At 36.4% G+C, this 24,998-nt stretch overlaps 3 protein-coding genes and 1 pseudogene across 7 annotated transcripts; 3 read left to right on the plus strand and 1 right to left on the minus strand.

The window, feature by feature from the left end:
* The first annotated feature begins 1,339 nt into the window (after positions 1 to 1,339).
* Positions 1,340 to 4,838, plus strand: LOC127789589 (40S ribosomal protein S4-like; annotated as a pseudogene).
* A 95-nt stretch (positions 4,839 to 4,933) lies between these two features.
* On the minus strand, positions 4,934 to 10,021 carry LOC127807813 (ferritin-3, chloroplastic-like). Of its 5 annotated transcripts, XR_008024805.1 has the most exons (11): positions 9,649 to 10,021; positions 8,387 to 8,470; positions 8,228 to 8,288; positions 8,007 to 8,094; positions 6,776 to 6,837; positions 6,552 to 6,617; positions 6,279 to 6,342; positions 5,994 to 6,098; positions 5,695 to 5,785; positions 5,367 to 5,428; positions 4,934 to 5,277 (listed from the first exon to the last, which is right to left on the minus strand). XR_008024805.1 is itself a non-coding variant. In XM_052345936.1 (8 exons), the coding sequence occupies exons 1-8, from the start codon at positions 9,966 to 9,968 to the stop codon at positions 6,049 to 6,051; spliced, it is 795 nt and encodes a 264-aa protein (XP_052201896.1). In that variant the 5' UTR covers positions 9,969 to 10,021; the 3' UTR covers positions 5,458 to 6,048. The 5 variants fall into 5 exon arrangements, 1 of the variants encoding a protein (XP_052201896.1); XR_008024804.1 differs by having other exon boundaries at positions 5,695 to 6,098; XR_008024806.1 differs by lacking the exons at positions 5,367 to 5,428; positions 5,695 to 5,785 and having other exon boundaries at positions 4,936 to 5,277.
* A 2,053-nt stretch (positions 10,022 to 12,074) lies between these two features.
* Positions 12,075 to 18,247, plus strand: LOC127807797 (glucan endo-1,3-beta-glucosidase 9). The gene is made up of 2 exons (XM_052345914.1): positions 12,075 to 12,552; positions 16,800 to 18,247. The coding sequence occupies exons 1-2, from the start codon at positions 12,206 to 12,208 to the stop codon at positions 17,893 to 17,895; spliced, it is 1,443 nt and encodes a 480-aa protein (XP_052201874.1). The 5' UTR covers positions 12,075 to 12,205; the 3' UTR covers positions 17,896 to 18,247.
* Positions 18,248 to 22,076: 3,829 nt separating this feature from the next.
* On the plus strand, positions 22,077 to 23,165 carry LOC127812182 (LOB domain-containing protein 12). Its single transcript, XM_052352538.1, has 2 exons — positions 22,077 to 22,292; positions 22,508 to 23,165. Exons 1-2 carry the CDS (start codon positions 22,137 to 22,139, stop codon positions 22,874 to 22,876), a joined length of 525 nt encoding a protein of 174 aa, XP_052208498.1. The 5' UTR covers positions 22,077 to 22,136; the 3' UTR covers positions 22,877 to 23,165.
* Positions 23,166 to 24,998: the final 1,833 nt, after the last annotated feature.

Consider the following 24,998-nt stretch of genomic DNA (forward strand, 5'->3'; position numbering starts at 1 on the left):
GCCCTCCGGAAAGCCACCCTCAATCAAATTACTCTCTCATTCACCCACTGCCGCCCAAACTTCACCCGTTCTCTCTCTCTCTCTCTCTCTCTCTCTCTCTGTATCTCTCTCATTCACCCACTGCCGCCCAAACTTCACCCGTTCTCTCTCTCTCTCTCTGCCTGTATCTCTCTCATTCACCCACTGCCGCCAAAACTTCACCCGTTCTCTCTCTCCCTCTCTGCCTGTATCACTCATGGGTACCGATTGGTAATTTGATTGAGGGTGGCTTTCCGGAGGGCCCAGCAGCATTATCCCCTGTTTCATTTGCTGGAAAAGTCTTGACAGCCCAACAACCTTGACGGGCTTATCGAATGAAAGTAAAATGACGAAATTATGTCTGCTCATTTTGTAAATTAGACCACTGCCCAGCTCCCTTGTATCATGTTACAGTGTAACGAAAATATTTTATAGGCGTTATTTTTCTGTTTTTGAAATATTTTTTATTTTTGTTTTAGATCTTATTTATGTTTATTTTTTTAAAAGAATATTTATTTCTACATTTTTATTTTTTATCAAAAATTTTTCTATTTCCGTTTCCGTGCAACATAACCCTCATCTCCCCTTTTATAATCAGCGCCTCGCCGCTGCCTACGCCTCACCTTATCGATGCTGGTAGCGAGGTGAGGTGGTGACGACATGATAACGAGGCCCGACGGCAAAGCGAAGGCAACGGCAAGATAGTAGTCATGGGAAGAGAGACAAGGGAGCAGAACAGTGAGCCACTTTACAAATTTACAAAATTAGCGAGGCAATTTTATTATTTTTCCGCTATTCGAGAAGCCCCGTCCTCGTCGCCATTGCTACTCGTCGCTGCATGCATTGAATTTATTAACACATCGAGGTATCGCCAGGTCCCGTAACTTGACCGATCCCTTGAGCCTTACAACATCCAGGCCCACAGTCAGGTCTGCTATTGCCTATTAGTGGAGGGCCGGGCCGGGCCGAACCGAATGGCCTTACTAGCCTGTTGTCATGGCTGTAGAAAGCGGTTGCGGAGTTCACTGGTTAAACTGTAAAATCTGGAAATTATTTGAGGTGATTTCCTGATTGCTGAACCTTCAATTTGGTGGTGGTGGTTTACAGTCTAGAGGATTGAAGAAACATTTGAAGATGCGTAATGCCCCCAAAGCACTGGGCGCTCGATAAGCTTTGCTTGGTGGAGCATTTGTAAGTATATTTGACCATGTTTACGCTTTGCAGTAGTTCGTTCTTTTCTTTCACTGTAATTATAAAACATAGCTGTCTAGTCTAGGGGGTGCCTCCCATTGATCCTTATCCTGCGCGCGGAACAGGTTGAAGTCTAATGCAACGGCGCGTTGTTTTGGTTGATGGGAATAAGACTTACCCAGCACAGCAGGCTTTCATGGCATGGGGCACCATCAAATTCCTCAATTTTATTATTTTCGCATTCATCTGTTAAATGTTATAATGCAAAATATGAGATGGTAGTTGGGAAGTTGGATTTGCTTAAAATATGAGATCAACATAAATCCAAATACATGCGAACCATTATTCTCTTGCAGATGTTCTTGGAGTTGTATCCCTTCTTGCCTATGTATTGCCAGATATTGTGTCAATTCCAAAAACAAATCATAACTTCCGTCCTGTAAAACCAAGGGTCGATTTCGCCTTCACTCAGTTAGGGATGAAGAGGCATTTCTTGATTGTATGTGGATTCTTACTTAATTTCTTGGTGACTCTTTATGGTTGGTTGATGTTAAAATTGTAAATTTTGATCTTCTGATTTTATGTATGGCCAAATTACTGATGATTGGTTGACCAGTCATTGCGATTAATGATAGGATGGTAATGTTGCATTCTTGAAAAGTAATGCTAGCCTAGAGGGCGGGCAAGTGAAATGTGAATTATTTTTCTGCTTTGGAATCGCCTTTTATGGCATACCTCATTTCAGGTGTATGTTTTGTGAATGTGTGCAAGGTTTTAGTTTCTAGCTAATGGATTTGATTTGTTAGTGTTGTTACCAAAAATATAACAATTAAAATTTTGATAATGCGGGAGAAGTCAGTGTGTAAAGCCAAAATGGGATTGCCATTGAAAAGGACTCCACCAAAATAGATGCTACGAAAAGGATTATTGTCGAGAGGAATTGTTCCCGAGAGGGTTGTCTTCAAAAGTCTTGAGTGCGTGTTACGGATTTGATCTCTCGAAAAAAAAAGACGTGTGCTGCTAAAGGGATCTCTTGGAAAGAGAGATGATCTCTCGGAGGAGAAAGATGGGGATTTCGAAAGAGTTGATGTCTTGGGTGACCAAACGCGTCAGATGGCTCTCGAAAAGGGTCTGGAGCACCTTTTCGGGAGGTGGATCCCGACTTCTAGAAAGAGACCGAAGCTTCTTTTAGGAAGGTGTTTGGAAAGGCCTAGATAGGATTAGGGTCCTTAGGGAAAGGAATAAGCTTCCAAAAAAGATTGTAAGGGTGGAACAAAAGGTTAGAGGCTCATGGGTAGGATCACTCCGAAGATCTTCCGACGCTTAACTCAATCTCTCAAAGAAAAGAGTTGCAGAAAGAACAAAAATAGTGTTTCCAAAAAGAAAATGAGAGTTAGGTTACCAATGGTCGAAAAGTTATTTTCTCATCACTATAGTTTGGCTTTTATATGAGCTAGAATCTCAAGACTTCACTCTAACACATGGTGAAAAGTCAAAGTTGCCAGATGTGTTTTCTATTGGCTCTTTTGGGAAGACATGTTTTCGAAATGATCATTTGGACGTTCTCCCAAAAGGATTCTTCCGGGTCACTCCAAAACGTCTCTTTTTGAGAGAGGCGACCTTTGACTTCAGTAAACTTAAACTTTGATTTAGACGACTTGTTCTCAAGGGCCCCTTTTCACAACATATCTCTCCGAGAGGGATGGTATAATAATTGTCCCCCACTCTTCGTTTTTATCTTTAGATAAATACAAAAAGTAATCCTATAACTGGTTGTTTCCGCAAGAAACGTTTCCGCAACTCGTGCCAATTTGTCTTCCCAACAGCCTACTATAAATATGTTGTTACTACAGTAATTTCCTTCACGCTTACCGCATTCCCAACGAAACCCTTGCTTTCTCACCAATTTTCTCTTTTAGGGGGCGTTTGGTACGGGAGAAGTTTTTAAATTCCTAGAATTCATGATTCTTAGAAATGCTTATGGAAATCTTTGATTCCTAGGATTTATGCAATTTTATGTTTGGATAGATTTAAACATTCTAAGGAATGTTGAGTATTCTTTTCTGAGAATCTTACATTGCTATGTTTGGTTTAAATGTAACATTCTTGGGAATTCATGTTCTTTTTTCAAAATTACCCTTATTTAATTTTTTATTTAAAAATGATAAATTTTTTCTACTATATAAAATATTGGGACCTACAATATTTTTAAAAAATAAAAAAATGTTATTTTTTTACACATTATATATATTTATATGCATGTGTATATATATACAATATATATATGTTTGTATGTATGAATATCTATTTTAATATATATAATATTTTATAATAAATAATATAAATATATTATAATATATTTTTATATTTAATATATAATATGTTTGTATGGGATTATAAAAGAGTAATGGGTGTTTTAGTCTTTTTATTTGTTAAAAATATTCCAAGTCTATGGAAAACTTGGATTCCCAACCCCCCATGGAAATCTTTTTGTGAAAAAATTACTTAAAAATCATTCTCGAAAATTCTATTTTTTAGTATTCATTTTATAAAAAAGTTATACCAAATATGGGAATACAGATTTCCAATCTAACATTCTCAGAAATCTTAAAATTTCTCCCCAAATGCCCCGTAGAGAAATTCTTCACCACCTCATCTTTCCAAAAAGAAAACGAGTCTCTCTCCGGAAGGATTTGTATCATTTTCCCCGAACTAAGTTTTCCTTCCGAGACAACCTCTCTTTTCTTTTCGAAAGAAATTTTATTATTTTCAAAACGTCAATTTTCCTTTCGAAACAGAAACTCGATGTCTTCCCGAAAGGATACGTAGGTTTCTTCTTCCAAAACGTTTATTACCGTTTTAGTGTGTCTTATGCTTTCCGAGAGAAACTGTCCCTTCCGAAGACCAATCTTTCCGAGACATTTCTTTCCGTGAGGGATTTCTTCCAGAGAGAAATCTTCCTCCTTCTCTAGGGGTTTATCAGCTCCTTTCATTCTTTTCTTTTCTCAAGGGTCATGGCAAGTAACAAAATATACCACCGCAAGACCGACCGTACTGGGTCGTTCGGGTTTTCTTTTCTTAAGGATCATGGCATATTTTTTAGTTGTTACAGTTTAAGCTCTGCAAGGTTCGGTCTTTGTAATTTGGGCAAAAAGATATTCCTTAATTAAAACACACACCTACGATGGCCTAATCATCCGCTACCCAGATCCCCTCATAAAGGCCAATGACACCATCAAGTTGGACTTGGAGACCAACAAGATAACGGCTTCATAAAGTTTGATGTTAGGAACGGCTTGATGGTGACTGGTGGAAGAAACAGGGGACGAGTTGGAGTCATTAAGAACAGGGAGAAGCACAGGGGAAGCTTCGAGACCATACACATGCAGGATGCTACTGGTCAGGAGTTTGCAACCCGAGTGGGGAATGTCTTCACTACTGGAAAAGGAACAAAGCCTTGGGTGTCCCTACCCAAGGGAAAAGGTATCAAGTTTATTGAAGGGGCGCGGAGGGGACTTGCAGCTGGAGCAGCTTCTACTGCTAAATCCTTACTATTGCATGTATGTCGGGCTGCTCTGCTTGTTATAAAGGAGGAAAAATCTGGATGGGATATAGTCTCGGGAGTTTGATCTCATTTTCTTAGGTCTACCTGGGGGTTTCATAGTTAATCTTAGCTTGTTACTATTTAAGTGTGATTACACTGGGGTAATGCTGTTTTGGAATAGGAAACATGCAAGTTTTTAAGCAGTTTAAAAGTCATGAACTGTGCGGAATTCAAATTTCTTTTACACATTCAAAGCCATCAGAAGCAAGGGACTTCATTCTAGCTGCGGTGCGCAAAGGGAATAACATTTCTCAATCTTTTATGCCACTATTTATTGTGAGATGGATGTTGAAGCTAATCATCTAGTTCAACAGAAAAAAGCTCCTAAAACTGGTGAATGCTCAAGACTCTTTGCTGTTGCTTCCCAGTGGCTTCGTATTGTTGACCAATGATAGAGTTACTTTGACAGATGAATCTGTTATTAGGAGCATGCATATGTGATGATGTTGAAGCTCTTTCTGGGCCTACAAAGAAAGGGGATTTTGAGAACTTCCATAGCGTCACATTATCCGACGTTCAAGCATGCCAAATATTTACCCGTTCCAAGCATTACCTTCTAATGAAGAATGTGTCTTCTGAGAAGTTAAAAAAATTGAGTGAAATATATACACAGCGCTTTTATGAAGATATTTGCAATGCACCAAGGAAAAAAAAAGAACAAAGAAAAAGAGTCGCTTTAGTATTATAGTCAGGCAACACTCTTATTTTAGTCACGTAAATATTTTATAAACTGAAGTTTCTAGCATAGTAATATAGCATACAATCATTACTTCATTATGGCCATGCCATCATGTTGATAGTCATATAATATATAAAAATAAAAATAAAAACTCAACAGTACTTATGGCTAGCTGGCACTATCTAGCATGAATTGAGCATACCAGTTGTGAACTAGCTATTACTATCTAGCACACGGTCCCCATTCTATGTTCGTTGGCTAAAATCCAAGTGATTACTTATTTGCACAATGCCCTGCACACAGCCTCACGTATATTACTGATTATCATAGTAATTCAGCAAGTTCAGCTTATTACGAGAAGTGCAGAGTCTTATTTCTGGTCGCATTTAATAATAAAGGTCCAGATTGCGTTTTATAGGTGCAGAAACTGGGATGAGAAATGTGACTATATGACATTGCTCAAACCCAAGAACCAGTTCAAGTTTACCAGTTGATCCATACAGTTTACTAGGGCAAAGGAATGACTGCCTGCATTAAAAATTCCAAGCCATCGCCCTCATGCAGCAATCTCACTGTTCAGGAGCATCTGATCAAAGTGCCAAACACCTGCAAGTTGGGAATTGAATAATAAATGTAATTATGTAAAGCCAAACCGCAGATGTTAATTCAGAAAGAAAGTATAGAAAACCAATGGGCAACACATGCTGCAAATCAGTACATATATTTGCTTAGAGACTAGGATTTATCACATGGTTAGTTGGGGTGGGGGGGGAGATGAGCAATTACCGTGTCCTTTGCCAACCCTCCGAAGCTGAGCGACATACTGTGACATCGTCTTTATAGCTTCCACCTACGTATAAAAGAAAATGTTCGTAAAAAAATAAATAAATGATCTAAAGCATGTCCTTGAGAGCCCCAAACCAAGAGAAAACAAAAATGAAAGGATTAAAAATAGAGGATTTAAATGTGTTTGTGCCTATAAGAATTCCTCTTACTGGTTAAAGATTTCCTGAAATCAATAACAGAGGAGAATTAGACAACAGAAAGAAGTAGTTTCACCTGCTCCTCTAAGAACTCGCTCTCAACAAAATCCACCAATTGCACATCATTATTCTGACTGGCCACCTGTCTTGCAGGAAAGAGCACATGAAAGAACATAGTAGAGTTAGGAATGGAGTATCAATAATGGCCATTCCAAGCATCATTTGTTGAAGAAATGTGGCATTACACTTGCAATACACAGGAGGAGAGGAAAAAAGATGAATGGGAGGAAGACATTTTACCCTGTGTAAATTCAGAAGCTTCTCGTTTGTTAACTTCTCAAGGGACAATGTTAGCTCCATTGCTGAATTAAAAATTGCAAACAGTTAGTACCATAGAGATAAAGACACGTCAGCAAAGTGTTGGACTAAGGGTGCCATTACCAAGAGAAGAACTTCGTGCATGTGGCAAGAACAACCAACTAATGAAAAGAACCTCTCACAAGCAGTTGCTCTAAGCACACAAAATCTTCGAATCTTCAAGTATCCATTCAAATAAGAAAAAATGATAATTTTCTTTTGCTGAATAAAATTCGAATAATTAAATTTCTAGCAGTAGTGTGGGCTAAGCATGTCAAACAAAAAATTCCTTGTGAAGGGAAGAATGTGGATTTTTAAATCTCTGAGCAGGGAAAATCCACTGCAAAAACATTACGGGGAAAAGGGTAAAGCACTTGGAAACAAAAAGTATAAGTCCCAGAAGTCCGACAAGGAAGGATGCAATGTAAAAGGACTTCTTGCTTTGCCTCATGCAGTAATTGAGACACCAAAACTGGCAAAGTGGTATAGGTGGCAAGAATTGTTTTACATAATAATTTGGATCGTTTCCTGTCATTAAGTTCATACCATCCCCAGTGATTGCATTTTTTCCTTTTTAATTTTTAGTGTATCCACTCATTTACCTACACGGTCATCCTAGGTAGTCTCATATAAACATGGGATTGACAAATGACAAGTAAAACAAAAGATTGCCAACAATATATATCGGCAAAATTAAAATTTGGTTATTACCAGAGGAAATAACTAGAATTCAGTGTGGCAGACAAGAGCTGTGTGGCATAGAAGCCCCTAATGCTATACAATTTTTATCAGTGTCTGCACGGCACTCCAGTAAATTGCCACTGGGCCAGTCAAAATTAGGTATCACCAAATGCATATACAATAAAGTTCATGTAATGAATCCCCCTAGAAAGTACTGACAAACAGATATTGTCAGATGGATCTATCTAGAGACGTATAAGAGCACCCAGCATCTGAATTTTTCAACAGCAGCAGCAATCACAAGCCTTTATCCTAATAGGCAAGATCAGCTACATGAATTTTAAACCTCCAACAATCTCCTTGTCTAGAATTCATGATATTCGATCCAATGAGCCTTACACCGACTATTGGCTAGAGCATCTGAATTTTTCATTACGCAAATGTTCAGCATGGCACTATCATTTATTTCCAGAAAGTAAGCTGTTGAACATACCATATAATGCATCTCCCTTCTCGATGTTCTCAAATTCATCTGCTGGCATCAGAATAGACTGTAGCTTAACTTTTCCTCCTCTTTTATTCTGAATATAATGGAAATTTGGTGTTCATAAAATAAGATACAAAACTACTAGATAAGGAAAAAGATTTAAGTGGCAGGTCCAAAACAGGAAACTTTACAGATGGCAGAGGAAGTAACTGTATTTTGGAAAATACCTGATATTCCATGAATTTTTCCGCATGTTGCCTTTCCTCTAAGCTTGATTCCTTGAAGAATCTGTTGACAATCAACAGTTTTGTAAACATTGAGAACTTGGACAAAAAAAAAGTCAAAAAAAAAGAAAGAAGAAGAAGATGATGGCAGTTAAGGATTACTTAGCAAGGCCTTTGAGAGCAACATTATCTCTATCAAAATAGGCGTACAGGGCATGATAGATGTAGGAGACATTGTACTCCACGCTGTTTATTCATCAAATTGAAATGTAAGCATAATGTAAATGAATTTTTGAAATAAAAAAAAGCATAATGTCAGAAGGACCTAAAAAATCAGATAAAAATTTTCTTTGAAAAGCTAACAAAGCTAACTTTAAGATAAACTGCAAAAAAGACAGAACGTATGTAATAAAGAGAGGAAACGGATACATACAAGAACATGAACAATCTGAAAAGGACTCGCCATTATTGAAGGAATGCATCTAGTCGTCAGGTCAGAGCATACATTTTTTAAGCATGGGCAAGGAGAGACCAAAAACAGAAGAAACTGAAGCCTAAAGGAAAAACCAGGCATTACTTAACAGTGTTCTGACCTACTACTCCCTCTATCTCGTCATTCAATCCATATCGTAACACATATATATTGGTTTAAAATAAAAAAAGAATATCATAAAAATCTATAATTTCAAAAAATCACTGGTAACTCGTTGTTGTAAGCATTTTTTATCTACATATTCTGTAACAAATGGCATTTTATAAATTCAGACAAATAGTTGTCGTAGATCAGAGATCATTTTCACATCTTATCCTTGCAGTTTCAGTTTAGAATTGATCTTAAATTTTCTCCTCCCTTTCTGCATGCTGCCATATAGTTCTATTGAAATGCTTAATATGGTATCCGTAGTCCAAACCGACCCTACCGGAGAAATTCTTACCGAAAAAACTCTACCGGAGTACCATATCTCCAAGAAATTGTTATGGATAAGGGACTTATTTTGAATCATCCATTGATGTTTCTTCAACCAACAAAGAAAAAAAAATGAACCAAATTGTACGTCTTGTGCAAAGAATAAGGAAACAGAACATATAGTATCTGATCTTATCCCCTTGGGACATCGTGTATATATGTACTACGCCTAACGCGAATTTGTAGGTAAAATTTGGTGGTGCTTTGTTGTTTTCCTTTTCTGTCATTCAAAAAATATAAGAAGATTTCCATAGGTCTTTCTTTAATATTTTTCCTACTATTTTCTAAACCAAACAGATGAAACAAAAATCACCGACGTAGTGCGAACTATATAATATACAATATACACCAATCTTTCCAGGACTAATGTCCTATGGAATTGATCCGAGAAGCATATTAACATGAAAATATATGCCCGGTATATGTATACATAGACAGGAGAGAAACAGAAATGTACTTGATCTGCTCGTTAATGGCGGCCTCGCACTGGTCGGGGAAGAACTGACGAGCAAGCGACGCTTGAGGCACGGTCGGGACGAGAAGCAGCTCCTTCTTCACTTCTTCGAACGGCTCGAACACGACATCCAAATTCGGACGACTATTCGCGCTAATCACAAACCTTCCACTCGCGTTTCTCGCCGACGGTCTCAGCACCGTCGACGAACCGAACGAAATCTTCACATCACTGCGCGAAGAGAAGAGAGAAACGCCGTGGCTATCTGCCTTTCTCTCTAGGGTTACGAGAGACAACGACGGAGGCGGCGACCTGAGGAGCATTGTTTCACTTCTGATGATGGGAGCGTTAGAATTTGAATAGGGGATGTGGAGCGGAGAGGATGGTGGGTGGAGACTTATATGAAGAAGAGAAGAGGGAAACCCTGTGCGTGTGAAAAAATGCCAACCTGGCTAGGAGCATGTTCAGCCGTTGATGAAGGGACACGTGGTGGGCGAGGATCGATTGGTGCCGAGGAAGCGCGTGTCTGACTCGTGGTTCTTGTGAGAAGGATGTCCGTCGTTATGCGTCTGTCGCGCAGCCCGTGATTCTCTCAGGCGAGCCGTTTAAAACCCCATTTTTTTTGTTTTGTTTTGTTTTCCCTTTTCTTTTCGTATTTTATGGACTAATTTATCCGGCCGTTAAAATTGTTCATTATATTTATTATTTATTTATAACTAAGAGATGAAGCATATTTATTATTTATACTGGTCTATGTTAGATATGATGTAGTATTTAGTTTTCCTCTACCAGTTCATTTTTTTAAAATAAATGGAAGAATGATATATAAACATAACTTAAAAAAAAAAATTATATAGATTGTATAATGCTTTAGTGTGAACTGTAATGATATATTTTCTGAACTACTATATATTCAAAAATATGTTTAAGAATATTATTGTCACATCATAGAAATAAACATTATGCATGACGTTTAATTGGATATATATTTTGTGGTCTAACTTATATAAGTAGTGCAAATTATAGATATCTCTCATGTTAAATCACTTGACCCAACATAATTTGTGGTGGTGCCTAGCATGACATTTTACTACATGCGGGGGGGGGGGGGAATAATTTGGTAGTTGTTGACAACCAGTGGATATCCATCAGTGGTGTCAAATTGAACCTCAACACCATCGAGGTGTGTTTATGTGCGAACACCAATACTTTCATCTTATTTTTTTATTTCTGTTGGCAATTTCTTTGTTTTATCAAAATATTAAATACATTCACTGTCAAAATTAAAATTATTGACTACTCTATTGTAATACCTATCATATTAGGATTTCAAAAAAATTTCACATGATTGAGTTTATTTTGAAATTTTATTGTTTAATGATGGTCGACTCAGTTGTTATCTAAATTTTGTTAGAATTTTAAAAAAAAATTCACACTATAAAATTTCTTTAAAACTTATTTTTCAACAATAGGTGATTTGACTTTTGGCAAACCTTTGCTATAAAGAAAAAAAAAAAGGAAATGAGGATAGAAATTGGAATGGACAAAAATTAAGAGTATTTTTATTATTTTTAAAGTTGTAAAATCAGTAAATTAAGGAGAAAAATATAAAAGTAAAAAAATTAAGGAGTGTCTTTGTAATTTGTAAATATTAAAAATGTCATATATTTGAGAATGTCTATTATCTCTCACATGTGTGGGTGTAATTTAAAAAATTAAATGAGATTGTAAGAATAAGTTCATGTTACTGAGACTATCTCTAATGATGCGAAAATCTTTGTCGAGCCAAATTTTGAAGGATTAAATCAAAATTTTCAATTTCAACAAGCTCATCATAGCTAATTTCTCTTGTAAAAAAATTGGCAACCTTGAAAAGTCTTATCATAATTGGTGATCGAAATTTCCTCGACATCTCTTCCCCATACCTCAATGGCCATCAATGTGAGAAGAGAAAGAACTAAATGCGAAAAAAGCTAAATCAACCAAAAAAAATGAGTTGCATACGAAGGTGGTGAGCAGCAACAATGGCAAAAAAAGTCCGACTATGGCAACTAGCAACAACAATGGTGGCATGTCTTCTTCATTGAACATATTGAACATTGATATGTGATTTTGGGGTATTTTATATTTATTTTTGCATTGGATAAGAGATATTGTATATTTATGTATTTGATTATTGAGTTTGTATATATGTGTATTTGATTATTTTGTATAATGAAAAATATTTTATATATTTAATTATTAAAAATTATAAGTAAGATAAAATAAATATAATTTAAGTTTATTAATAAATAAATAAAATAAAAGAGTGAAATAGAAAAGAGAGTTGGGGGTGTAAAATAAAAAAATATATTTATAATATAATAAAAAATGGAATAAGTAGCTGATAATATAATTATTGCCAATAGTTAATTTATTGTCAGCTTTATTCTCCTGTTAACATTCACTCGACAGTCGCCACACACTTGACCAGTAGTTTATACGCAGGCGTAGAATGAACTATGGAGCGCGGGCCGCTCCGGCACTGCAGTAGCACTTGCAGCGGAGAGAGCTCCCATCAATGGCCTCGAATCTTTGCCGCATCCTAGCCCTTGTGCTGGCCGTTTCGAGCCTGTGTCCGGCTAGGGTTCGAGCCGTAGGGGTGAACTGGGGCACGGCGGCCTCGCACCCGCTGCCACCGCCCAAGGTGGTAGAGTTGCTGAAATCGAACAACATCACCAAGGTCAAGCTCTTCGATGCCGACCCAAGCGTCCTCCAGTCTCTCTCCGGTTCTCATATCTACGTGACCGTCGGCATTCCCAATTCGATGCTCAAGAGCCTGAACTCATCCAAGAAGGCGGCGGAGAGTTGGGTACACGATAATCTCACCCGTTACTTCTCTGATGGAGGCGGTGGAGTTCGAATCGAGTACGTCATTCACTCTATTTTCATCCAATGCATGTAAATTTGATACTTTGTTTATCCATGCGTTTGCCTATGTTGAAAGTTATTTTTTGGGGGGTGGGGGGTGGGGAGGGGGGTTGTTGTTGTTCCTGAAGAGATAATGTCGGTTCTTGAATGGAGGAGTTTCGAGCCCTGTGGGTTCTGTGCGCCTTTTTCCTTTTCTTCTATCATTTTCCTATTTTAAATTGCAAAGCTCAAACTATCAACTGAAATAAAGCAATTCAAACTAGAAAGTGCCTAAAATTATAAGGTAGAATAAAAATTGCTAAGTGATGAAACTTAATTTAGGAATACAGTACATTTGCATATATTCTTCTTGGTTGTGTTAGTTTCATAGGCTTGCATGTGTTGTGAATAAGTATATATTATTTTCTTAATTTGGTTAATTGGGATGGAGCAAGTATCATCACTCATATCCTGGCCAATCTATTTGTTCCATCTGGGTGAAATTTAGTCATCAACATGTATGACAAACCTTGCGATCAAGCTGTCAATGTTTAATTTGTTTGTTGTGGGGAAGGTAGGGGATGTCAAAAACATTAACATCGAAATTTGGAGAGGTTGGGGATTTCGATGTCCAAAATGTTATTTATGTTGGAATAGACCATTCCTGAGGTCTTCCTTCTCCACATCAGGTTAGCCAAGCACAAGGAGGTTGCTATTGATGATTGCCTTTCCTTATCTCTTGAAGGTATCTCTTTGTTTCTGTAGTTTAGACGTAGCCCCCTAGTAAATTTGATAGTGGTCTTTTTACTTGATTGTGATTACCATCTGTCAAGGCAGTGAAAGGACAAGTGAATCTGGCATACACGATGCAGGGAGACTTGATTTTTCCTAACTAGTTGCAGGGACAAAATCTGCCAAAGACTGGCCTTCTTTGTTTGATGCCTATTTGGGTTCCATATTCATCTACCAAGGTTGGGGGCCCAATTGGTTGCTTCACTTATATGTTATGATGTAGAGAGGGCTAGATTTGGTGCCCTTTTCTTTCTTTCTTTCTTTTGTTTTTTTTTTTTTTAGGTTTTGGGTGATGTCAATATTTGTTTTTGATGTCTTGTCATATTGAGCCTGTAATTGTGTGACTTGTGGATTAACTACTAAGACATGCCACTCACTTATATTATGCAGTTCCTCTAGTGGGGAAGAAAGAGTAGGGCTTTTTATTGTATGGAGCATTTGGTTCTTTTTCCTTTAAAAAAAAAAATTAAGGGAACCATCCTCATTTGATGCTTTGTGCTCCCTCTCTACCATTTTTTTTTTTTTTGTTTGTTGGGGAGGCCGGGGTGGGGTGGGGTGGGGTGGGGGTGTATTCCAAGGGGTATCAGTTGAGAGTGTCAATTTTGGCACAGCTTTGGGTTTGACTGTTGGTGAAATTGAGCACAACCTGGCTGGTTTTTATAGTTTAGATGCTTTGTTAAGATTGTGGTGCTTCTATCCCAACACAGTGAAATGGTGCTTCAAGCATGAATTGAGGTCAAATCTAAATGGTGTTCCAGGGAAAATAAATAAAGTAAAAGAAGTATTTCCGATACATGTAGTTGTTTATTTGTTATAGTTAGATGCTTTGATTAGATTGTGGTTTGTATGCACTGCAGGAAGTATCAATCCCAACATAGCATTGGTTGATTTTTTTATTTTTGAGTTCACTTTATGCTTTTAATAATCTGCTTCAGGGATTGCTAGGGATTTGCTACATATGCTCAAGTTGATGTTACATTTGAGCAAATATCTTCTTGAAATATACAAATGGATTGTTAACATTCTTTATTTTCTTTTATTTATTTTTTAATAAATATACAAATGAGTTTCTGGGTATTTGCTAAATATGCTCAAGTGATGTTACATGGGAGCAAATATTAACTTGAAATATAGGAATAGTTTATTAATTCTTTGTTTTATTTTATTTTTTAATTGTTTTTCTGATGCTTTAATTTGTCCTTGTTTATCTTTATTTTTTCTCTCCTCTCTCATTTTTTTCTTTTGTCTTTTTTGGCTGGTCAGAAAATGTTAGGAGAAGAGTTTGTGATAACATTTGACTGCATTTAACCAAACCGTGGCCTTTAGGTTACTTTGCCATGCTTAATAATCAATGGATCATTTTCTCATTTTAAAGATTTTCTTTTAAGTTGTGAGATCCCTTATCTAGATGCTTTTAGAAGTGTTGGATTTTTCCTTTTTGTGTCCATGTTCTTGGGCTTAATAGTCTAATCATTCTAATATATTTTATGAGAATTTTGTGAACCTCCAAATGTAAGTGGAAATTTGGATTTCACAAATATTTTCTAGTTACAATTGAACAAAATATTGAACTTTGAATTCTGTGCACATGCCCTTGTTTGAAGGTTCACAAAATTCTAAATGCCGTAAGACAATGGAAGGTGACTTATATGTGCATATTTAAATTTTCATTAAGTTGTCGTGCCTTAGAATTTTTTTGATTATGAAACCCGTTTCACGCATTTGCTGATTTTTACTAGTGGCCATCAACGATAAGGCATGCAGGCATGGATGGTGGTGAATTTTGTGAATATTGGCATTTACTGGTTTTGGAAACCTTTGCCTTTGCAAGTGTCTGTTTTTAATCAGCCTTAAATTTCTGCTTCCCCAGATTTCATTTTTGTTTTCCTTTTTACAAGTTGAGAAGTATATGATTTTTAAATTCAAGTCCTTAGCTTGATCTTGGTTTTGTTTATTAAAAGTCCTAATATTGAAGACAGCTGATACCAAATCAATTTGATAGACTTTATAGTTCTAACCTTGTTTATTCTATCATTTCTAGTCCGGTTTGTTATCTTTAAAATAGAATCGCTTACTCTCAGGCCATATCAAGCTCTGTACTATTTCAATATCTGCTTACCCTCGTTAAGTTCTCTTTTCTTTCTGGTAATTCTTCATGAAAATTTATCCGATTAATATCTATTTAGCTACTTGACATAGATGTATATTATTCTGGTTTTCTTCAGTTTCAAACTAAACACCAAACATGAAACATTGCACTAGTAGGCTACTGGTAGTGTGCCTATATTAACGTTATGGACTATGTCATTTAGCTTCTTTTTTCTTTAAACAATAACTTTACACATCCATTTGTTTTCTTGATCATTTTTAGACTTTCCATGATCTTTTTGTATGGTTTTTGGTTCAGGAAAATCAAATAATAAGTGACTGTTACTGAAATTGAGTGTCAGGATGGATGAATAGCATTCTAGGGAAAGAATAATGAACAAATTCATTCAGAAGTTTAAAAGTGACATTAAGATGGTCTGGTGGCATCTAATGGTTGCAATACTTTGTACTTCCAATGATTTAACATGCTTTAGACAAAGCTACTAAATCAAATTTATTTATTCTGCAAAGCTCTTGGGATTTCTAGGTTCATCATTTTTGGGAAAGCTATTGAGCTGAATTTGCTAATATGGCAACAATATCCTTTTTTGAAACTGCATTTAGCAATCATGTCAGTGTTCTCGAGTACTTAATTCTGTTAGTCATCGTGGGCAACTACAAATGGCCAGTAGTGTATGATATGTGCCTTTACTTTTGTATCATGCTATTTTTGGAACTGGAGTGGGTCTTGAAAGTCTAGATATTCTTAGTGAAGTTGATAGCTGTTGTGGGCTTGGAAAGAGAATGAATGTTACTTCTAAGGAACATGATACTGATTTTTGAGTGGTCATTTAGGTTGACAGCAGAGCAAGCTCCAGCTTAATCTGCTTATTTACCTTAACATCATCTGTGAAGTTGCTTTGATTTGGGAACATTGTATTTGCTTGAGGTTGATTCTTCAGTGGAGCTTGCATTCTTCTGCATATGTGAAATTATATTACCTAAACTGTTCGTTTTCTTGATTTACAAGGCTGCATTTCAACACACAAGCTGCTGACAGTGGACTGCCATTATGTTATAATCAAATGAATGGTGTCTGTTGCTCAGGCACATAAAGAAAATGTTGTATTCCAGTGAAGTATCAACTTCACTATGGGATGGAAGATCACCTTTAGTCTTTTGTTGCATTAGCAAACAGTGAACCCTGAAGATATAAAAATGCAAAAGTTAATTAAGGTTTAACTATGAATTCTTTTAGGGAAGAATGTAGAATCTGAAAATCCGCTTTGGCATGGTAATGTTTTTGTTCTTTCTTTTTCATTTGTGTTAATAGAAACAACTAGAGTGTTTTCTGTTCCTGTTCATAATAACTAGCCTATTTACAGGTATGTTGCCATAGGCAATGAGCCATTCCTCCAAAGTTATGGTGAGCAATTCTCCCCCTTCGTTGTTGGTGCAGCCATCAATGTCCAAACTGCTCTTGCTCGTGCCAAGTTGGCAGACCAGGTCAAAGTTGTGGTTCCTTGCAGTTTTGACACTTTCATATCAGAGTCTGGTCTGCCTTCTAAAGGGCATTTTAGGCCCGACCTCAATAAAACCATGATTGAACTCCTCACATTTCTCAACAGACATCATTCTCCTTTCTTTTCAAGTATTTCACCTTTCATAAGTTTCCATCATAGCAAGAACATCTCCCTTGACTTCGCCCTATTCAAAGAAAATGCACGCCCTCACAGTGACAGCCATAAAACCTACCAAAACAGCTTTGACTTGAGCTATGATACCCTTGTTACAGCATTAGCCACTGCTGGGTTTCCTGCAATGGAGATCGTCATTGGGCAAATTGGCTGGCCTACAGATGGGGCCGCCAATGCCACTTCATCCGTTGCTGAGACATTCATGAAAGGCCTGATGCAGCACCTTCACAGCAAATCAGGGACACCGCTAAGACCTCACAAACCACCAACTGAGACTTACTTATTTAGCCTGCTGGATGAGGACCAAAGAAGCATAACAACAGGAAATTTTGAGAGACACTGGGGAATATTTACTTTTGACGGCCAGGCCAAGTACCGTGTCGATTTTGGGCAGGGCTCTAGAAACCTGGTGAACGCACAGAATGTGGAATACCTTGCTTCCAAATGGTGTGTTGTGAACAACAACAGGGACTTGTCCAATGCCACTGCTACTGCTTCAGATGCATGCTCTGTTGCGGACTGCACTGCGCTTGCTGCAGGTGGTTCTTGTTTCAACATTAGTTGGCCTGGGAACATATCGTACGCGTTCAACAGCTTCTACCAGCAGCACGGTCAAAGGGCCAATAGCTGCGATTTTAGTGGGTTGGGTCTGATTACTACTGTCGACCCTTCGGTGGGGAACTGCAGATTTTCAGTTGGATTGCGGACATCTGATTCAGCTCCTCGGCACAGGTCCTTTGTCATTCACTTGATAGTTCTGCTGATGGCAACTGTTTTATTATGACAACAATTTGATGTCATAAGAAATCTGGTGTTAGAAGACGAATTTCTGAGGATAATTTTGGCCCCCTTCAAATGAGTTTCTTCTTACTATGTTATTTTAGATGTTCCATGTTGTAAAACAGTTTACTTCGTTTTCTTTTTCCCTCAACCCTGCTTCATATCTTGTATCGATGATTTATTTGTTCTGGAAAAGTGGCATATGTTTGTGAGTTACAGTGTCTGATCTGATGGATTGGCTTTATGCTCATGCTGAGTGTTATCCCGCAGGTGTCCTTGCTTCGATTTTATTAAGGCACTTTGGTCCGTAGCCACTCATTTCGTATTGGTAACAAACATTTTATAATATATATATATGAATTCAAATTGAGGATGTATTCAAACTGAGTTTTTCACTGCAATGTGGAGGGAAAAGGGAATGCAGAGACGGGAACGGAAGAATAGGTACCCACCCAGTTGGCCAGTTCAAATTCAACCCATTAACATTCTTATGTCTGAAATGCAATTATTGGTTCATCCTATTTTGATAATGATAAGAATTATTCAAATTACCACCAATAAAATGTGACATTGATCATCCCTCGTCTAATCTTTTAGTTAGAAAAAAAACCATGACTTTTTATTCTTCAAACAGTTAATAAAGTGAGTATATTTAAGTTGGCCTTTTTACATATCTTTGTCTACTTATTTGATAATTTTGGTTAGTTCCATTTAATTAAATTTTGCTCATCTCTAATATTATATGTCTCTCTTGTATTTAAATTATGAGTGTCTAGTGATGAATTTATTTTATAGTGTGAGCTGAAGAACAACAAACACTTGACTTAAAAACCAACAATCTAACATAATCTTACTAAGTATAAATTGAAATAATACTACAAAAAAATTAGAAGACAAATTTTTGGACTTCTTTCATATAAATGGGCTCATAATTTATGAAAAGCCAACTACTATCTATTGATATATACAAGATAATATTTATGACAAGTGTTGTTCATTAGATACAATAATAAAATTTATATATCAAGAAATTGTCTTAAACTGATAAATTTTTATAAGGAAAAACACTATCAGAAAACATAAGATAATTTTTGAACAACCACTAAGGTTTTTAAATAGTACTAGGAGTATATTTTTTTAAAATGAGAGTTTTTCTATTTATATAAAAATTTAATAAAATTTGGTACTTTCTTTTATTATAAAATATATAAAAAAAAATCTGCATACATGTACGCCATACATTTCATTTTCAACGGCGCCTCTTCACTTCTTCTACAAGCAGGGAGCTACGTACCTCAGCCTCGGACTCAGACTCGGGAATCTGTAATTAATTCTAAGTTAAACAAGCTGTTTCTGCAGCAACAATTTAGCCCTGTCCTCACTCACGTGCCTGTGCCTACCGCCATCCTTTACCAATATCATCGATTTGGACAGCAAAAATCAAGTCTCATAATTATTAAAATTACATTATCTATTGATAATCGAAGTAAATTACTATATCAATTCAATTTAAGAAAAAAAAAAAAAAAAAAGGGGCGCAGATCAAAATAGTCAAAATTGACGGGTCTTAATTTACTCTTTTTGTAAGTGGATAAAACTAAATTAATCAATTTGTTTTAAGTTTTATTATCTAAAAGTATTAAAAAGTTTATTGTTTTTGAAGATTTTTTTAATAATAATAAATAGATATATTAATTAGCTGTGTATCTGACTTTTTAAGAATATGAAATAAAGAAATTAATTTAGAATGATAGGGTGATGATTATTGAAGCAAGACCAAAATTGTATGGATCGAGTTTATGGGTAATGAAATTTCAAAGGCCTTAATTAATTAGTAATATTGAAGCAGCTGATGATAAGAGGGGGAGGGAGATGGAGATGGAGATGGTAACAATAGTCCATCGTCAAAGATTGCTCTGCTCCTACCGTACCTACGTTGTAATCTTCACCGTTTCCACCCGTTTGAAAAACATACACATCTCAAGAGGGAATATTGGAATCTTCCATATTACACCGATCGAGCGCCAAGCGCGAATTCAATGCCATTTTGCATCGGAGGTATAGCCAGCCCTCTTAATTATTTATTTTCTCCAGGACGGTGGTGAGAAATTAAGATGTCTGTTTTTCTTCTTATTCTATTCTATTACCCCTATAATTTCATTAATTACTTAATTTGCACCACACAACACAACACCACACGTCTATATTATATATATACATCATATTATATTATAGCTTTAAAATATTACCCTAAAAAATGTATTCATATATATATATATATATATATAATTGCCATGCATGAAACTGGGGAAGAATCAGGGCTGTTTTCCTCGAAACACAAGATTAGAAGCTTGGAATCATGTGGAGTGCATTCAATGCAATTAGAAGCAGGAATCCGTCTTAGGGTTCTGTTCTGCAACTATATATATATATAACTATTAATTTAGTCTAGTCGTAGAGGCCTCCAGAGGGTTCTTCATCCATTAATTAGTATTCAAACCCACTATTAATTTATTTAAATACATTTTTTACCTTTATAAATGAAGAACATTAAATAAATACATAAAAGTTTATATATATATATGTATATATGTACATGTGAACTTGTTTTTAATGAAATTTAATTTAACCTTAATTATATAGAGATGACGATCATAATTTCTAGTTTTATACCATTAATTCAATTTAAACCCTCTCATCTTCATTAAGTACTCCAAGCTTTATATATATATATATATATAATAAATAAGGGAATAAATAAGGGTGCATGCATGTGGATGTGAGGTCAATTTGCTCGCATGCAACCAAACAGTAGAGAACCAGATGATGACTATATAGCATGTGACTGTATGTTTATTGCATTACAACCCTTCATTAATTACTTCCTTCTTTAATTATTTTTTTATGCCACAGCTTCGTGTCAGATGTCATCAACATTAATTTCTTCATAAAATAAATAATGATTTTCTTTTAAACAATATAAGAGAAAATAAATAAATAATTGTTATTTGATTAGAAACAATATTAAAAACCCACCATAAACTAATCATTCGTTATAAAATAATAATAATAATGCAACGGATGACTGTGTTACATGAGAACGTACGTCAATGACATAATTAGTGCATGTGTTTATATTTCCCAAAGTGACCCTACACTTGGACTTGGAGGGCTAATCGAGTCTTCCTGCGAGGTGCGGGCTTCTTCAGTAATCTGGTTCTGGTGTTTATAATTCGTGGCAATGCGTGACCGTTGATCACATCACGAGACAGAGATCAGATCAATTTATGTTTCCACGTGAATGTTTAATGTTTGGACGCCCAACAAACATTCACATAGAGCCCATTTCTTTCGGGCTAGGGCCTCGCATTTCCTAAAATAATAATATATTGACAAAATTATTTTACACATATCCTTAACTTTTACTAAATTACAGTAACAAGACATTAAGCATATAGTTTTCGAAACATGAAAATTAGACTCTGCCTTTATTTATATTATACCTCAACATAACTCTTATGTGAAAATGATCATCTACATATATTCAAGTAAAACTAATACTTTTGTAATTATAAAATATTCTGATGAATGCATTTTGATATATAATTATTAATTAATTAATTAATTAATATAAAAATAAAAAACTTAAACGTTGGTTGGTGTGAAATGGAAGAAGGGTCAAAGAAGAACTTTGGAGACTTCCTTCATACGCACTGCATGGCATTGCCAGGCTATCACGCGCCGGGGCGGTGGTCAACCCTCGCCTCGCCTCGCCGAACGTTCAAGTAACTGTGCTCGTGCTCTAATGACCAAATTAGCCCCCCTGTCAAACCTAATAACGGTGATATATATTGTTCTAAATTTTAATTAGTATTTGTAATCAATTAATTAGAGCATGTACAAACGTAAATTATACGTCGTTCTTCCATCTTCATGGACTGCCTGCCATCTCTCTCTCTCTCTCTCTCTCTCTCTCTCTCACATTCCAGTTCTATTTGTTAATTACGATTTTTCCATTTCTATCCCAATATTTAAATGCTATTAATTAGATCCATTCTACGACCTTCACGCCCATTATAAATAGAAATCCCAACCCCATCATTTCCTTAACACCTCGCTCGTGTGTACGTATTCACCTTCCTTCAAACCCTCTCCTCCCCCCGCCCCTCCCCCCCCCCCCCCTCTCTCTCTCTCTCTCTATATCTATAATATACCAATCTCTGCTCTTTCCAAGCTAGGACAAAAATGGGGGGAAACTCGCCGTGCGCATCCTGCAAGCTGCTGAGACGCCGCTGCACCAAAGACTGCATCTTCGCTCCTTACTTCCAGCCGGACGATCCCCAAAAGTTCGCCATTGTTCACAAGGTCTTCGGCGCTAGCAATGTCAGCAAGATGTTGCATGTCCGTCTCTCTCTCTCTCTCTCTCTCTCTCTCCATACACACACACACACACACAGACCCTCATTATATGTATAAGTAGATTTCTACGTGCTTATTATTACATTTAGTTTGCAGGTTACAATGCATGTTGATGCTGGTTCTCTTTGTCCACAAAAAAAATATAAAATATATGTATGTAAATCTAACGTTTGTGGTTGGTGTGTTATTGAAAACAGGAGCTTCCGGTTCATCAGAGAGCAGATGCAGTGAGCAGTTTAGTTTACGAAGCGAATGCTCGAATGCGAGACCCGGTTTACGGCTGCGTCGGGGCGATTTCCTATCTCCAGGACCGGGTGTCAGAGCTGCAAATGCAGCTGGCGGTGGCGCAGGCGGAGATACTTTGCATCCAGATGCAGCAGGAGCCGACGGGCTTGCCGATGACGGCGATGCAGATGGAGCCCGGTGATGATAAATCATCGCTTCTTTTATCCCGTACTAGTAGCAGTAGCTTCAATAATAATAGCCTGTGTCCTCAGTACCTCAGCTTTGCTTCTTCTAGCAGTGAAGTCCAAGATCCTCTCAAGAGAGAGTCTCTTTGGACGTGATCGATTTTGCTAATATATCTTTCATCACTGTTTGAGATTTTCTCTCCAATTCTTGCCGATTCAAACATATATTTTCTGAGATTCCTGCTGTATCAGAGACAGAGAGAGAGAGAGACAGGGGAGGGGGGTGGAAATAATGAAAGGGAATGGATTAGGGAAAATTAAATCATGGAGGTCAACCCTAGCATGTGATCTATGGAGTAAAACTAAAGCTGGCCGGGTTGAAGTTTCTCCTACTTTTTCTTAAATTACATAAAAGTAATGATTCTTTCTCACCCGACAAAAAAAAAAAAAAATAGAAAGTCATATTGATTAATATGGTAAAATATCGTTAAATTCCACTTGAAGCTTTTGATCATATAACCAAATTATTATATATGATTGCTTCAAAAGTACTACATGATATTCATTATAATTTGGGGCAATGATCAACTGATAATGATTATAATTAAACATTAACAAAATTAAAAACAATTATTTATGGTTATATCCATCAAATAAGAAGTTGAATTAGAGGAAAATCTTGCAAGTACAATAACTCCAAGAATATCTTATCTTCACTAGTTTCTAAACAATATTCATATCGTGAAACCCTTTAAGAACACAAATCTACGTAATTCATTTACTAATCAACCCATATATATATATATATGTATATTGAAGTTTAAATTAATTAGAGAATCCTGGATTTATGCTACCTAATATGATCTGCCTGTTGGAAAGCTCCGACTCGGCCACTGCTCGACGCTCAAGCTTCTTAATGTGTGTGTGTGGGGGGGGGGGGGGGGGATCGGTTAGATGATCAAGTACATACTGCTTCACATGATTAACTGTGATCAGTCTGCTCTTATGTTTTTTTTTTTTTTAATTCTATAAACGACAAGTTAATTACATTCCAAACTGATCTACCTTCTTGTTTGGAAGCGTCTCCTCGAGCCCCCTCAAAAGAGAAGGAGCCATAAAGAGCCGAAGAGGCTTTTGACCAAATTAGAAGATTATATATTATATATGCCTCTATAAGTGCCCTAGACTAGTCTCTTGGTATGTATGTCTTTTTTCCATTTTTTTCAAGTTTCTTGTCTAAATTAAATTGTTGTATTTTTCCAATGCCAAAATGGAAAAGATCGCAGTTGGTCTTGGTTTTAGTAAAATCCCATATACGAGACCACTTGTGTTTAAGATTTTTTTATCATTTCAAACATAAAAAGGTTCTATATAATTAAAAGAGATATTTTTGCAGTTATGGGGTTTTTCCCCCCCTTGTTTATGATAGTATTAACGAGATATGCCATTTTATATATAAAAGTCAATTTGTGTAACATAATATTAAATTAGTATTATCAAATACAAGTTTTGTAATTTATTTGCTCTTTCGGGTTGTAAAATATATTCATGTTTAAAAGTCCAATTGTAGGGCCCAAATGGTCAAAACTCTTACACTTGGTCTGCAAAGGACGGATATTTTTACTCTTGTAGCCCAAACCAATTAAAATATAAACTGGGCCTGACCCATAAATGGTTGGAACCCAACTAAAAAGCCATGTTACAAAAAAAGTAGTATAGTAGTTACGGAGTACGAATTTTTAGGGATGTATTTAAGACTTAATCTGTGCCCACCAAAAACTACATTGGCCTGTACTAGCTTGGTATCTTGAAATAGTCATTAAGATATAAGTAGACTTCTGTTTGATAAAAGCAAAATTATCTTTTGCAACAAACAAACTTCATGATGATTTAGATGAATGAAAATATATATGTGTTTTTTGGAACAAAATGATGCCTTTTCCAAAAAGTTAGTGGCTTTAATTACTGAATAATCATAATAATATCACCAACCTATCTTAAGTAGTTAATTACTTACATTAAGCTATAAAAATGCATGCGATCAGCTGTATAGGAAAACGCACTACCAGAAGTTCACAAGCTAAACTGCTAAAGCGGATGGATGGGTGTCAAAACATCTCTATTCGGACAAAGGAGAGTGAAAGCTTTTCCACTTTTCTCGAGAAGAGTATACCCAACCCCACAAATGCAACAGGTGAGACGAGGTGTCGACCAATCACAAGAGGATAAGACGCCACCCGAGCAACCAAAAACTTACCCTTTAATAATTCCCACTGCT

The sequence above is a fragment of the Diospyros lotus genome, chromosome 1 (assembly GCF_014633365.1).
Source record: "Diospyros lotus cultivar Yz01 chromosome 1, ASM1463336v1, whole genome shotgun sequence".
Lineage (NCBI taxonomy): Eukaryota > Viridiplantae > Streptophyta > Magnoliopsida > Ericales > Ebenaceae > Diospyros > Diospyros lotus.